Source organism: Vespa velutina, chromosome 6 (genome assembly GCF_912470025.1).
Source record: "Vespa velutina chromosome 6, iVesVel2.1, whole genome shotgun sequence".
Taxonomy (NCBI): Eukaryota; Metazoa; Arthropoda; class Insecta; order Hymenoptera; family Vespidae; genus Vespa; species Vespa velutina.
Genome location: NC_062193.1, coordinates 1,956,481 through 1,971,576, shown reverse-complemented (window position 1 = coordinate 1,971,576; position 15,096 = coordinate 1,956,481). Strand labels below are relative to the sequence as shown.

Sequence of the window (15,096 nt, the reverse complement as noted above, 5' to 3'; positions counted from 1 at the left end):
CGCGTGAACAACCCGATACTCGATGTTATTACGATACGTCCATGCTTTATAGAGAAATAAGAGCTTTCTCTTTTTGCATTGTGAAACTTTAAATCGTTAATACGGGTTATTTAAAAGACAATGTTATTTCCACAAACAAGTTGAAACGGAAGGATCGGTATAAAAGAAGATAGAAAGAAAAATGTTGAAAACGCTAGAGAATAGAGAAAAATTATAGAAAGAAATTCGTTGTAGTTTTTCTTTTTTTTCCACTCTCAAAGATTGTTAAAAAAAAAAAATTCGTCTTATACGGGTCGATTATTTTGTGAGAATTGTGAAAAGGGAAAAAGAGAAGAGGTCGTTATTATGAAGCATCGTGTTACCCCTTGGGTATTCGGACCATCCTCCTTATTCACCTCCTCCTCATTCATCTCCTCCTCATCCACTTCTTCATCCTCCTCCTTCTTTTCCTTTTCCTCAATCCCTTTCCTCGGCAATGAGCTGACGAAAAAAATGTCTAGAGACATAGGTGTCTCTTGCCGTAAGCTTTGCAGTGTTTAATAAAGTTTTACAAATTCAACGCAGATCGAGTTTTTTTTATATATTTTTCAATTTTCAGTAAGAAATGAAAAAGTATATCGATCGATTTCGTAATGTTCGCATTGAAAAATATTATGATGATATTATCAAAAGTAACGAGTTATATACGTACGTATATCTATACTTATACATATATGTATTTTTATATAATGTATGTATGTATATATGTGTATATTCGTACGATATTAATCGATATTCTTCGGCATCTTCTTCGGCATATTTCGATGTTTTCAAACGGATGAAAGTAATATTTAATCAAGGTTATCAACAATTTCCAGAAAAGATTTCGTGTTTTACGTTGAATAGAAAGCTTTCGAAATTTCTTCATGTACTTGTCCAACTATACGCTTGCTTCTACTACTGCTAGTAATACTACTGTAATAGGGTATCCCAGTATCGAAAACTTATTCCTCGAATTTCATCATCGAGAGCTCTTCACAAAGGAAAAAGAAATAGATATGGATAATGGGATCGTAAACAAGTCGAGAGAAGGTTAGCAAATCAATAACCAAGTAAGTACCTATACATCCGATTAATTTCTTTAAAAAGCACTCCTCTATCTTCGGAAAGCTTTCGATAATGAAATCGAATAGTTACTACTAGCAACGAGAAAAGAAATTTCTTGCAAAGAAACTCCCAGTATTTCTTTCCCTATTAACAGTGATTCAAGTTGTTGCCCACTTTCGAGTCATATTTTTGAAGACAAACGAGGGTTAAGGCGTTAGGTAAAATCAAAGGGCAAAAAGCATTGAGGGATCGCTTTACGTCGCGATAGACTACCACGACGAAAATAGTTACAATGCCCTGGGACAGGGCTGACCTTAGAAAATCATTCGGTTTTCGTTTTGGAAAGAGGTTGTCCCCTGATGAGCCGACACCAGAGTGAAATTGGCTCGGAGCCAATGAACTGAAATATGGGCCAAATGTTTTCCTTTCTTGTCGAGGTTCCTCATTGAATTTATCGATGATCCTTTAGCTTATTCTATGTTTATCTCTTTCTCTCTCTCTTTCTCCCTCCTCTCCCCCCCCCCTCACTCTCTCTCTCTCTCTTCAACAAACGCGTCGCGTGCAAATGACAAGGCTGAATTTCAACTTTAATTATTCCGAGAATAATCGAGCAAAATTACTCGCATGTTGTACCAACTACGCTATCGTTATCATTTCCTTGAATTTATACATAAATTTAATCATTTTTAATATGTTAATGAAAATTTTTCAATTTTTTTCAAATCGTTGAACCGATCGATTAGAAAATATCTAATATTCACGTAACGTTCGTATCATTCGTTTTCAGAGAACAGAAACGAGTTTAATGTGCCCGCTATAACTACTGCCATTCTCGTTTCAACTTCGAAATAACGCGTTCTATTCGAGACTCTCTTTGACTTTCGCAAACTCATGATACCTCCGTTGTTTACGGACGGAAGCCTGGATTATCTCTGAATGCATTCCTCCAAATGCATTCCTCCAAATGCATAAAGATCAAAATGACTCCAAGGCGAAACAACGAACTAATTAATTTACGAAGTTTTCACTGAATTGGGTAAGATAAAATTAGTACGATTAAATAATAGATTCTATTGCAGAAAAACGTGCCAGGTTTGAGCGAACATATTTTCGTCTGATGACTGAAGGTCGTCAGGAATAATCTGAGAAATAAAGAAGAAAGAAAGAAAGAAAAGAAAAAAGGGAAGGAAAGAAGGAAGAAAAAATAACATGATTTATCCTTGATCGGAAGGCGAGAAAGAAAGAAAGAGAGATGCTTTTTGATGCATTTTTGTACGAAGAGATTGAAACGCTTGGGATTGGAGGGTGGGACGAGGAAGTTGCAACGAATGGATCGCCTTATTGACAATATTGGAAACTGTTAGCTATTTATAGCGAGGAATATACATGCTCACGATGTCCCTATAGACGTATCGTTTCCTCGGGCAAACCTAAAACTTTAATAAGTTATCTCTCTTTTTCTTTCTTTTTCTCTCTCTCTTTCTCTCTCTCTCTCCGTCTCTCTATTTCTTTCTTTCTTTTTCCGATTGCATTTAACCCATCGCCGCTCTCATTCTTATTAATTTTCTAACAATATCCAGAGGGTTAGCCTTTACTTGATGTCTAATATACTTGAAAGGAAACAACTAAAGTCATAATACAAATTTTCATTCGTATTCGATCGTTATTACAAGTGGAATAAAAAACAAACCAAAAAGAAGAACCAAAAAAAAATGAAAAGAAAATAAAAAAACAAAGAAAGAATGAATAAAAGAAAGGAAAAAAAAAAGAAAGAAAGAGCTATTACAGAGAGATAAGTTGTCTGAAGTGGCAGTGAAACGATAATAAAAAAGACAATGCTCGATCAAGCGGTCGATTTTACACTCTGATACTCCTCCGCTCGACTCTTCTTCTTTTCCAAGAGTAAAAAGGAGCGTGCTCTTTCTCTCTGTAAAAGAAAAAGAAGGAAAAAAAGAAAAGAGGAAAGAAAGAAAAAGGGAAAAAAAGAAACATCAGAGTTATGCCGCGGGGCCCACGCAAATTCGAGACGACAAAAGTGTATCCCGAGACATTAGCAATAAGAGACAATAACAACCGAGTACTCTCTTACGCTTTTCAATCGGGAAAAAATTGATTTTCCGATTTCCATTTCACACAGAGAACGATCCCTACTTTTTTGGAAGAAGAAGGAGAAAAAAGAGAAAAAGGGGTTTGACAAGAGAAGAGAAAGGAATGTTAAGGACGAGGTGATATTCGTTTCAGAAAAGTATTAGTCATTCTCTCATTGATAAGACTTCGTAGAAAAGTGGTTGCGCCCGCGCTAATTTACGAGAGAAAGAAGGAGAGAGAAAGAGAGAGGGAGAGAAACAGATCTATTTTGTTGTATCAATGTTAGTCTCACCCCGTAATGCATTCAACAAGAAACATCGTCAACGTCACCGTACTCGTTGTCGTCGTCATCGTCATCGTCGTTGTAGTCGTCGTCGTTGTCGTCTATCGTTGTATTCGTAGCGTTGGTTGGAACTCAATCGGAGGGTATTGATTTTTTGGTACAATACGGCAACAACGAGGTGGAGCCATCGCAGCTCCAGTGCGCGTACCGCCATATTTGTTTCCCCCAGGCCAGAGTATCGTGACTGCGGAAAGTGAATTTTCCAAAGGGGCCTTCTTCGTCGTTTCCAGGAAAAGGAGTCATCTAGGTGAGTATATTGTTTTATCACATTATTAACACATATCACGTTGAACGTTCATCGTTTTTTCTATATTACTATATTTTTGAATGTGTCATAACGTTGAGGAAAGATTAGAAAGATCGGTTTGGTTCGCGGTACAATATCGCAAAGATTATTAGACGGCAGCTGACGCTTGACTTTCGAACAACAGGACAGTGTCTGATTCGTTATAAACAATGTAAAAAGTTTGTTTGATAGGTGATTCCCGTTTATCTCTTTTTCCTTTTCTTTTTTTTCCTTTCTTTCTTATTTTTTTTGTTCTTCCTCTTTTTTTTCTGCTTATTGACAAAATAATTACGCGAACATTATTTCCGGAGTGTACATAAACACATTGTGAGTGATAAAGACAAAAAAGGAAAATACGTTTTTGACTAAATGTTTGCCTGTCGCAATGATTTCCCATGTTAATTGTGTGATTTTCTGCATCGATTCGGCCAGTCCTTTTCATGTCCATACAAATCCAAGACCGTCGAGTGAAATGTATTTTAAATTAATAATTTAAAAAATTCCTATGAGCGTGAAATCTGCATTGACACGATTTCTGAGAATGAAATGTGGGAAAAAAGAAAAACAAAAAGAAAAAAGAAGAAAAAGTAATGGATCGTCGCTCGATCGATCGTACGACTTCGAGTCTATTTTTAACGAAGCACGTGGAGCACAAAAACGTCACGGAATCATTCGCGTGCTTTTTACGATTCATGTTAAAAAAGAAAAATACGAGGACTAATGCGAGGACGAGGACGAGGACGAGGACGAGGACGATGGCGACAACAAGAACGTGAGAATGTCGATTGAGAATCTTCGACTTGTGACCGGCTTCCCGCGAAGATCGTCGATTAAGATAAGCTTACTTCGTTTACCTCGTGTTGAGTTGACTTTCGTTATATAAACTTCTCGGTATTAACGAGTTAATTACTAGATATAGTTTACTCGATAAAGAATAGACATATGTATGTATGTGTGTACATACGTTCGCTCGTTTAATACTTATTGATATCAGCTTCGAATAGCAAACAGTAGATGCCGCCTGACGATAGTCAGCCAAGTAGTACATGTTGAAATATAGTTATCCGAGAGACAAACTATATCGTGTTTATTATATACATGTGTGTGTATGTGTATTAATCAAAAGAAAATATAAATATTTTAACATCTCTACGAGTATACGAATGTTTAGATAATCTTTGTCATACCATCTCTATTCATGCATTTGTTAATTTGTATAATATTTAAAAAACAAGGATGCAATTCGGACACACACATTTTCATATTAATGGAAAAGATTTGCCGTGGAATAATTTTTCATTTTTATGAGTTTAAGAAGATACTTGTAGACGTAAAAAAATATTCTTTCTCTCTTTCTCTTTCTCTCTCTCTCTCTCTCTCTCTCTCTCTCTCACTTTCTCTTTCTTTTTTTCTTTATCTTTTTCTTTCGGTCATGCATTTTCAACGAATTTCAAACGAGGTCGCTCGGAATAGGAACACTCGCGTAGGTAAGTACGAACTCACCTTCCACTCTCTTTCTCTCTCTCTCTCTTTCTCTGTTTCTCTCTTTCTCTCTCTCACCTGCGAATCGATCACCTGACTCTAAATTATTCAGCGTAAAGGCCTTTATGGAATAAATATATCTGCCGCTGTATTTACGATTTCTTCCTGGACCGTTGCAAAAATGTCATAGAAAAGGAGAAAAAAAGACAAGAATAACAAACAGAAAAAACGAAAAACTTTTTCTACGAACCTTGATCAATCTTTTCTTTTTTTTTTTTTATCGAACAATCTTTTACGATTTTATTTATAATATCGCAATAAATAACTTTGACTAAAAAATTTTCCAAAATTTTACGATCGAGAGAAGAACGAAACGTTCAATGAGAGTTCTTTTCAACGAGTAGTATTAAGAAAAAGAATGCAAATAGATGTAAACGAATGCAAAAAGCTGCATATACTGTAATTATAAACGCTAGCGGAGACACGCGGTACACATCGAAGAGAGAAAGAGAAAGAGATAAAGAGAAATAGAGAGAGATAGAGAAAGAAAGAGAGGAGAGAGAGAGATAGATAGATAGATAGATAGAGAGAGGGAGAGAGAGAGAGAGAGAGAGAGAGAGAGAGAGAGAGAATTAAATAAAGCAAAGGCGCCACACTGTCTGAGCCTGCCGCTCGATAAACTAGATTACGTGCTAACGCGCCGAGCTTTTTATTTTTTTACCCTTTTTCTTCCTTCTGTCTCTCTCACTCTCTCTCTCTCTCTTTCTCTCTCTTTATACCGTGTCGGTCTCATATTATGTCAGCCACCGTTGAGAACGACATCGCTAAAGAAACTGTGTCACAACTTTACTGCACATACAGAAAAGGAGATTCGAAGAAAGAAAGCAAAAAAATAAAAAAGTCAACCAAAGTTTCTATCATAAGTAATGAAAGATTTACGGCGAACAAAGTTACAACAATAAGCGATAACTAAATCTGGATTAAATCGATTGAACTCTTTCGAAGGATTTTATTCTTAGAGGAAAAAGAAAAAAGAAAATAAAATAAAAAAAAAAAAAGAGACAGAAAAAAGAAAGAAAAATAGGAAATGTTGGCCAAGACGATTCGAATATCCTCGAAATTATCGAAGGATCCTCGTTAAAATTGGCGCCATCTTTGAACGTACTCCTGCATATGCCGTGGCCTCGACAGGACACGTCACTTATCATAGAAAAAGAAAGAGAGAGATGCAGAAACAGAGAGAGAGAGAGAGGGAGAGAGAGAGAGAGAGCAGTGACGTCAACTGCGGTAACTGAGAAAACGCCGATGCAGGTCGACGAAACGCATGCGCGACCCTACGATCGATTCTTTCGTTTTCCAGCGCGCACGTCACGCAAACCAGCCGAAAACGGAGACATAAGCGCGCGGGTGGACTCTTCCTAAAGGGAGGAACGATATTGTGTCGGGCAAAAAGTAACGAGAAATGATAGAAGAGAGACGTTGAGGTGAAAAGAAAAGAGTTTACCTCGATGATTTAGCCGATCGCTGAACAGAGAGAAATATTTCGAATTGTTCGAGAAGATCGTTTGAGAGAAAGTAGAAAAGAAAAGAAAAGAAAAAAAAGAAAGAAAACAAACTTACCGAAGATTCGAAAGGATTCAAGAAATAAATAAGAAGAAACAAAGAAGAAACGTCGTTGGGTGTTGCTCGATTATAAAATTTTTAATCGACGGTATTAGAATGTAGAACTCAAGGATCGTTTGAGATTAGCATGTAAGCCATTGAAGTAGATCGGGGACCGAAGGATCATCGAAATATCGTTGAAATTCAGGAGAAAGCCGGCACGATGCCGAAGCAAGTGCCGGTGGAGAACTTAGTGATACCACCGCAGGACGGTAGGATCTGCGGTACTATCTGTATATGTCAGATGACTGCGGTTTTATCGTCGGTCGCATTGGTCTATCTAACTGTGGCGATATACATGCCGAGTACGCGAGCATTTCAATCGGGTATCAGCGAGGTCCCGGCAATGTGTACGACGATTCGAGCCGTCAATGCTGACAACTGCGAGTGGGGAAGCTGCGGCGAGTGGTGTCTATCGAAAACATCCGGTCCTTGCGTACAAATCCATGTAAATCTTCGACGAAACGGTTCGACGATACTTCTCGCCAATTGTACGAACACAACGAACAAGACTTGTTACGGTATAGATCAGGAAAACGCGAAAAAGTCGAAGTGTATAGCAGATGAGTGTCGAAATCTCACCGGTACGTTTAATTGTTCAGCAGGGACGTGTATAAACATAACCGACGCGTTCGAGTGTATGTTTCATGATACCGATCCGCCGTTAAAGTGTTCCGGTAGACGTGGCAAAATAACTTGTATCGATATAGATGGTCTTTTTAATTGCAATCGCGGTACTTGCGAACGTATAAGAACGCCTTATAATTGCGACCGACGTTGCGTCGACATACCAACTAGAAATAAGAACATGATACTTCTTAGTGGGGACAAGGTTTATCTCAGTCAATGTGAAAGAGCTATAGACGTGGAGACCAATCGAGAGATATGGCACGAGGATCGAGGCGACGTTATGATGGCCTCGTGTTATGGTATATTTAATTCAACCCTTGGCGTTGAGGCTGTCGATTGTATTAACGGATCTGTATTAGAAAAGGATCTTCTTACTGATCTAACCAATTTCACTTATCTCTCCTATTTAAATATATTTGCGACAAAACCCTTGGACGAGACAAGAATGGTGGCTCCACCCGAACAAGATCTCATAATAGCTAACGAGAGTCGTTTGCTTATCAATCTCGAAGGATGTGTTAACACTCTTCGTGATGAGTGTAAAGATTTCCTTCACGAATATGGAAAAGATGGTTCCGATCACAACGCTAGAGCTAGATTTCCTTGTTATTATGCAGATGGTAATACTGGTATCGTCGTGTCACGTTTTAATCTCGACACGACTTATAAAGAATTCTTGATCGCTTTTATACTACCGAGCATACTCTTCATCGTCAGCTGTCTCACGCTGATCTTTTGTCAGCGCACGGTGGTGGTAGGAGACGACGCGAGGATGAGATTCAAAGGTTCACCAGGTGCTCTAGCGTCGATAGAGAAGAGCGCCTCGGGCAACGTAGGGGATGCTGGCGGAGGAGATTCCGTCATGGCGCTCTGAGATCCGTCACGTAAGGTTTTTTTTTTCGCGCACACAACGTATATGTTACCGTTTTATATTCTAGAGAATGACTAGGTATTCTATATATATATATATATATAGAGAGAGAGAGAGGGAGAGAGAGAGAGAGAAAACAATTTAGATAATATTTTAGTTAGCTCGTAAACTTAAATATTTTTTTTATTTATTCTATCTTAAAATTATTAATATAAGAAATACCTAGATATTATGTGTATAGAACTGAGTACCTATGCATGATATTTATTAGAATAATATTATCTCTACCTAAAAGTAATAATAGTTAATTTTATGTAATACCTAGTTGTTCTATATAACACAACGTTGTTCTTATTCTAATGGTAACATGTACATCGATATCCTCGCGTGTCCTCGACATCGATTCTTACCTGCCAGGATGATCTAGATTACTTGTAAAAGCTAATTTATTTTATCGATTAGATAGAAGATAGAATAGAATGTGTTTTCCTTTTTCCTCTCTCTTCTTTTTCTTTTTTCTGTTTTCTTTTTTTTTTTCTTTCCTTTTTTTTTCCTTTTTTTTAAACATTTCAAATTATTTGTTCGCAGGCATTCCCCTCCTGGAGGAGAGTCCGGCTCGTCAGTCGATATTCTCCCTGCGCGGGCACTATTGAAGTGTGGGGAGGGGGGGAACGCGTGGTTCAAATTCTCATCTCGAAAATACTTTTATGAAAATTTCCAAGAAAATAAATAAAAAGGAGAGGGAGCTAATTGAAGTCCGGTATCTTCTTTACGCACTGCCCGCAGCATATTTTTACGCATTCTACAAGCGCGTTTCTTATCGCGCATACTGCATGCGACGAGAAAGAGAGAAAGAGTGAAAAAAGAGAAAGAGAGAGAGAGAGAGAGAGAGAGAGAGAGAGAGAGAGAGAGAGAGAAAGATATTAAAAAGAAAAAAGGAAAATAAAAAATAAAAGAAAGAAAAAATAGGCTTCTTGTTGGCTCCGCCTCTCTTTTTTTATGTATCGACGAGTTATACAACTCGTTCGAGAGATCATTCAAAGAAATATGATAGATAAGCTTTTTATCGTGAAATAAAATCTAACAAAAAATAATAAAAAGTAAAAAAGGCAAGAAGAGGATAAAGGTAAAGGAAAAAAAAGAAAGAAAAAGAAAATTCGGCGTATTCGTATATAGCTCTTAAGAGTCCCCCTTCTTCTTGATTGATCGATTGATTGATTGATTCGCCGCGACGAGATTATGTATACGTAGATAGAAGAAAACAGAGTTCACATTTTTAAGATCCGAGCGATTTTTATCGTAAATTTATTACAACAAATGCACCAAATGCTCGTGCACGCTTCAAAGATTAAAAAAGGAATAAATAAATAAATGAATGAATGAATAAATAAATAAATAAATAAATAAATAAAAAAGAAGAAAAAGTTTAGTATCAGCCACGTCGACGAACGTCTGGCTTTAGGAATAAAAGGGAAGAGCAGACAAAAATTAAAAAAAGAAAAAAAAAAGAAAAAAAGAAAGAAAGAAAAAAGAGAAATAAAAGAAATTTGACGAATATCTTTCCGTGTCGTAAAAAAAAAATTGCTGGCCTATCAGATATTACTCCGCCGCCTTGTTTGCTTCCTGAGAAAAATAATAAGTGATTAAAAGAAAAAAAGAAAAAAAGAGAAAAAAGAAAAGCAAAGAAGAAAAAATATCGAATTGCGATGTTCATAGTACGAAATCTATCGATCGATCTTTTCTCCTTGATTATATCGCTTTGAGACTTCGCCTGGGATAAAAGAAATACTTCTTTTAAATTAATTCGACGGCAAAATTCAAAGATTCGAATTTCCAACGACGAGAGTCATTGTGACTCCGTCGATTGCAGATAGTAAAACTCGTCCAAATCGACATAAGCGGGGTCCTTTTGACCCTGAAGAGATACCAATCATTGATTCCGACGAGTCAACAGTTATCATGGGTGCCCAGGAAGAGGACACCAAATCTAATAAATCGAGTGCCATCGGCGGTGTCATACCGATGGCAAAGGTTGCTACATTGGTCGAGAAGGCTAAATTTTACACGTCTCTCTGTTTGGGCACCACCGCTATTCTCGCGGTCTTTGCTTTTCTATTCTTGATACCGTTCGTCGTCGAGCCAGCGATCTCGACGATTCTTGCGGATTTTTCACCACACGCAGTCGCCTGCATCACTACGGAACACGTTTATGCGGAAGGCTTGAAGAATTGTTCATGGGCGAGTTGTAGAGAAGGTAAAACTTTATCATTCATATTTTTCTCTTCTTTTGATAATTCGATAGAATTCGATAGAATTACCAAAAGATTTCTTTCATGTTTTTTTGGATTTATTGTTTGTCTGTTTACTGGTATTGTTATTATTATTAAAAAAAAAATATCCAAATGAAGATAGTTCTGACGTGAAATTATAATTATACTTTGTCTGTTTGATTATAAAGGTTGCACGAGTGCAGCATTACGATGCCATCAGATCAAAGTGAATTACACGAGGTTACCTTTCAACCAATTTATAAAAAAACCAATTGGTTCCGTACCGTGGGACGTGGGCGATACAAAATTTTTTGTTAACACGGAAGGTTGCGGCTATCCACCGAGAGTTAATTGTTCCGATTTTGCAAAAAAATATGGTTATCGTAACATAGGAAAAATATTTCCATGTTATTACAGTAGAACGCATCCAGAAACGGTAGTGGCAAGGTGAGTTTCGTCGATCTTAATTATCGATGAACAATGTCCTAACAAGTATAATTTTGTTGCTTTCTTTTTAATGCTTAATATTATTTCGACCGAAAAAAAGAAAAAATAAACAAATAATCGAAAACAGAAAAGTATCATTCTTACCGAATTTACATTGAAAGGTATTCTTGGGATGAAAATTTGAAACATCTCGTACTGGCGTTGGTCGTACCAATTGTCTTATTCGCTGTCTCCCTTGGTGTATTATGCTATTGGTATTGCCCACCCGTTAGGAAGACCTGTGGAGGACCTGGTCGAAATCTCATTGAAAAGTACGACCGAAAGGAAGAGTAAGTAACGTGTATGTATGCAGTCCCTAGTGTGGCTAGAAGAAAGTTTGATATTCATTAAATTACTTCGATTCAATCAATTTTATACAGGGTATATAACTGATTCCATATTAAAAAAAAAAAAAAAAGAAATAATATATATAAGAAAAAAATTATTTTTTCAAATCATGAAAATCAGAGTGGGTCACTCAATATCATATATACAACAAAAATTCATTAAATCGTTTCGATTCGATCTATTTTATACAGGGTATCTTATTGTTTTTATTTTTTTTAAATTCGTGATATAACAATATCACGAATACAAAAAAGTTATTTTCAAAAATCATAAAAATTAAAATGGGTCACTCAGTATCATGTATATATATATATATGTGTATATGTATATATGCATACATGTGTGTGTGTGTATGTGTGAAGTAAAAACTCGAATTAATTTTGTACACGATTATAAGTATAAACATGACGTATTGTGTTTTGGCATTTTCAGCATCCTCGGAGAGGACGAGTTTGAAGAGGACGAAGAGGAGTACTGACTGCTACCACGGGCTCACCCCCCGGCACGGGAGTGACGCCAAACATATTATCGAAGCGACTCCAACGTACTTTATGTTTGAAAATTTAAGCGAAATATTTCGGATATTCGTCGATCAAAACGTTCGATATCCAAATAATGATTTTGAAGAAAAAAAAAAAGAAAAGAAAAAACGATCAGAGAGACATCATTGCATTCGGTCGTTGCTTCCTATTCATCGCCAATTTCGATATATTCGACTTTCGCGTCTTTTTCAACTACTATTCCGCTTTATTACGATTAATATAGTAAGCATGTATGAAAGTTTAGCGATAATACGAACTTTTTCTGTTTCTCTTTTTCTTCCTCTCTCTCTCTCTCTCTCTCTCTCTCTCTCTCTCTCTCTCTCTCTCTCTCTCTTTCTCTCTCTTTCTCCTCTATATCTTTCTCTTTCTCTTTCTCTCTCTCTTTCTTTCTTTCATTTTTTCTAATTGTCATTTTAAACGAAGCTTCGAATAAAACAGTTACTACGTAACGATATTAAATGAAAGTTTAAACGTTTTTCAGAGAGAAAAAAACAAAGAAAAAGAAAAAAAGATAATTTTATTCCTTCTAGGCCTCGTACCATCAATCCTATTTGCACATAGACAAAGGATAGTACGATAATACTTTGCACCCTTTCTTCTTTAAATTTCCGCGTACTCTTCGCAATATTTGAATAATAAAAAAAGAGAGAAGAAAGAAGTACGAACAGAACTTTTCGTGTCGCAATTTTACGAAGGCAATAATTCGACTCCGATCTCTAACAACGGAGACATTAACGGAGTATGAATATTAAATTTTACGAGGTAAAGTAAGTCGACAGTCGAGTTTGAAGAACGCCTAGATCGTCTACCAGTATTCTAAAACACGATTCGAAAGTGTTCGTCGTGATCAAGCCGCGCCTTCCCACGTATACACACGTGATATGTTTATCATAAAGAGTAATAAAAAGAATAAAAATAAATAAATAAGATGATATCGAAAAGAATGGTATAAAAGAGTAAGCTTTCCGAAAAAAGAAAAAAAATGTAAAGATAAAAAGAGGCGAAGTTACCAAAGCGGTACGCTTTTAAGCAGCATACATTTTTACTAGAATAAGCAGTTTGTGATACAAAAAAAAAGAAAAAAAAGACAGAAAAAGCAACAAAAAAAGAAAAATAAGAAATACGGAGTAAAAGAATCAGAAAAGAGCAAATCGTATCTTAAGTAACGTTTAAGCTGCCCCTTTCGATGTTAAGTCATTTCTAAAGACAAAGGGACAGGGAAATCGATGCCGCAAGTGCCAGAGCTTTCTTTTACTTGATTCTCTCGGAAAGCTTTTTTTCATGCGAGATCGTATTTCCCAGGAATAGTTTCGATTCGTTTAATTCGTCGTATGTAATAAATCACACAAAAAATGTGTGTGTATGTGTGTGTGTATGTATGTGTATCATATTCGTCTCGTGTGGTCGTTCGACGATAGTTCAAATTATTGAAATTAAATAAATCACGGAAAAGGATATAAATGTTATGGAGAAATATTTAACAAGATTATCGATGAAAGAAAATTTTAAAAGATTCGATATATATATATGTATATATATATATATATATATATGTATAAATATATGATTGTTGAAATTTAGTTTATCATCGATCGTATTCCGATATAAACAAAAATAACAATTAAAAAGAAGGAAGAAGGATAGCAGGCGAACGACGACACGTTCGATTCTAGGACTTCTTATCGCACCAAAAAATTTTAGACTAAGTCTAACTCGTTAAGCGAAATCTGTGAATATTATCTTATTAATTAGTTGTTAAACGATCGATCATAAGTATTGTTACAAATTTTATATGCGGGCGCGCATGCTCACGCAGTGCTAGTCGTTAAGGGGTGAATAGAAAAATAAATACATTTAAGCGCACGTGTGTACGTGTACGTGTGCATGTGTATGTGTGTTTCTGTTTGTATGAGCAAACGAATATGAATTGTTAAGTTAAACGTTTTTGATGGGTGGTCGAGCGATTTGCATTTCTGTAAACTACGAAACGAGTTTGACGCGAGTTTTTATATTATTCTAGCAATAATTCTCGCGATTAATGAAAAATTAAATTATTCGTCTTTATTGTGAAGAAGAAAGATAAAAAAGAAAAACAAAAGAATCTTATAAATCATAATCGTTATTAACGATATAGCATAGATTATATATTTTTGGGAAACTTATCAATGATCCGTGCATGATTCGTCGATTTATTTGAATAATTCCATAAAACGTTTCGAAGTTTATGGAAAGGATTTCGCATACCTCGTACATCTAGAATGGTTGTGAATTCTTTATTATGCCTAACTTGAGGTAGGTGTCAACGTAACAGAAAGAAGAATTAGATTCTCTCTCTCTCTTTCTTTTTGACTAGTACCAAAGAGTTACGGCACTCATTCCCCTCTCGAAGCTTGCTACTAATCGATTTCTATTCATTGCATATTATAAACGTGGAAAAGGATTTGATAAACGATAGAAAGACATAATTGTTTTATTTTATGGGCCTCCTTCGTCAATATTCTTTTTTTTTCCTTTTCCACGATTAATTTAATATACCTAACAAATATCATCGAAGATGAAGCATTTTAACGACGAAGTATCGAAATTTAAAAAATTCTTTTGAAAAGGTCCGTTCTTAAATCATATCAATGTGTTGCCGTAAGAATGTTTGTATTTTAGTGCCAATTGTTCGATTCATCAGATCGATAAGTCCATACGTACGTACCTTGTTAGGCCGTAGTTGTTTATGATTAAAAAACGGCGAGTGATAAAAAAAAGAAAGATCAATCCGATGAAAAAACAACGATACATAACGTTTTCTCGAGTTTAATATTAGGAAAATATTGCATAAGTTATTTTGAGACAATGGTAATAGAGTTATTCAATTATTTCTGCAAGGTTTAGAATCCATAGGGCAAGGTTTACATAAATGCTATAGTAAGTTAGAGAATGGTGGTGCATGCGAAATTTATTTCTACAAATAGTTATCTAACTAACGTAAAGCTTTTACTTTCTCTTTCCTC

At 36.0% G+C, this 15,096-nt stretch overlaps 2 protein-coding genes across 4 annotated transcripts; both read left to right on the top strand.

Moving 5' to 3' along the window:
- Positions 1-3,702: 3,702 nt before the first annotated feature.
- LOC124950104 lies at positions 3,703-9,353 on the top strand. Of its 3 annotated transcripts, XM_047496343.1 has the most exons (3): positions 3,703-3,764; positions 4,508-8,461; positions 9,037-9,353. In XM_047496343.1, the coding sequence occupies exon 2, from the start codon at positions 7,111-7,113 to the stop codon at positions 8,449-8,451; it is 1,341 nt and encodes a 446-aa protein (XP_047352299.1). In that variant the 5' UTR covers positions 3,703-3,764; positions 4,508-7,110; the 3' UTR covers positions 8,452-8,461; positions 9,037-9,353. The 3 variants fall into 3 exon arrangements, 2 of the variants coding, with proteins under 2 accessions (XP_047352299.1, XP_047352298.1); XR_007101255.1 differs by lacking the exon at positions 3,703-3,764 and having other exon boundaries at positions 4,037-8,526; XM_047496342.1 differs by lacking the exon at positions 3,703-3,764 and having other exon boundaries at positions 4,037-8,461.
- A 140-nt stretch (positions 9,354-9,493) lies between these two features.
- Positions 9,494-14,866, top strand: LOC124950110 (protein tipE). The gene is made up of 4 exons (XM_047496368.1): positions 9,494-10,702; positions 10,907-11,165; positions 11,327-11,494; positions 11,985-14,866. Exons 1-4 carry the CDS (start codon positions 10,408-10,410, stop codon positions 12,028-12,030), a joined length of 768 nt encoding a protein of 255 aa, XP_047352324.1. The 5' UTR covers positions 9,494-10,407; the 3' UTR covers positions 12,031-14,866.
- The last annotated feature ends 230 nt before the right edge of the window (positions 14,867-15,096 follow it).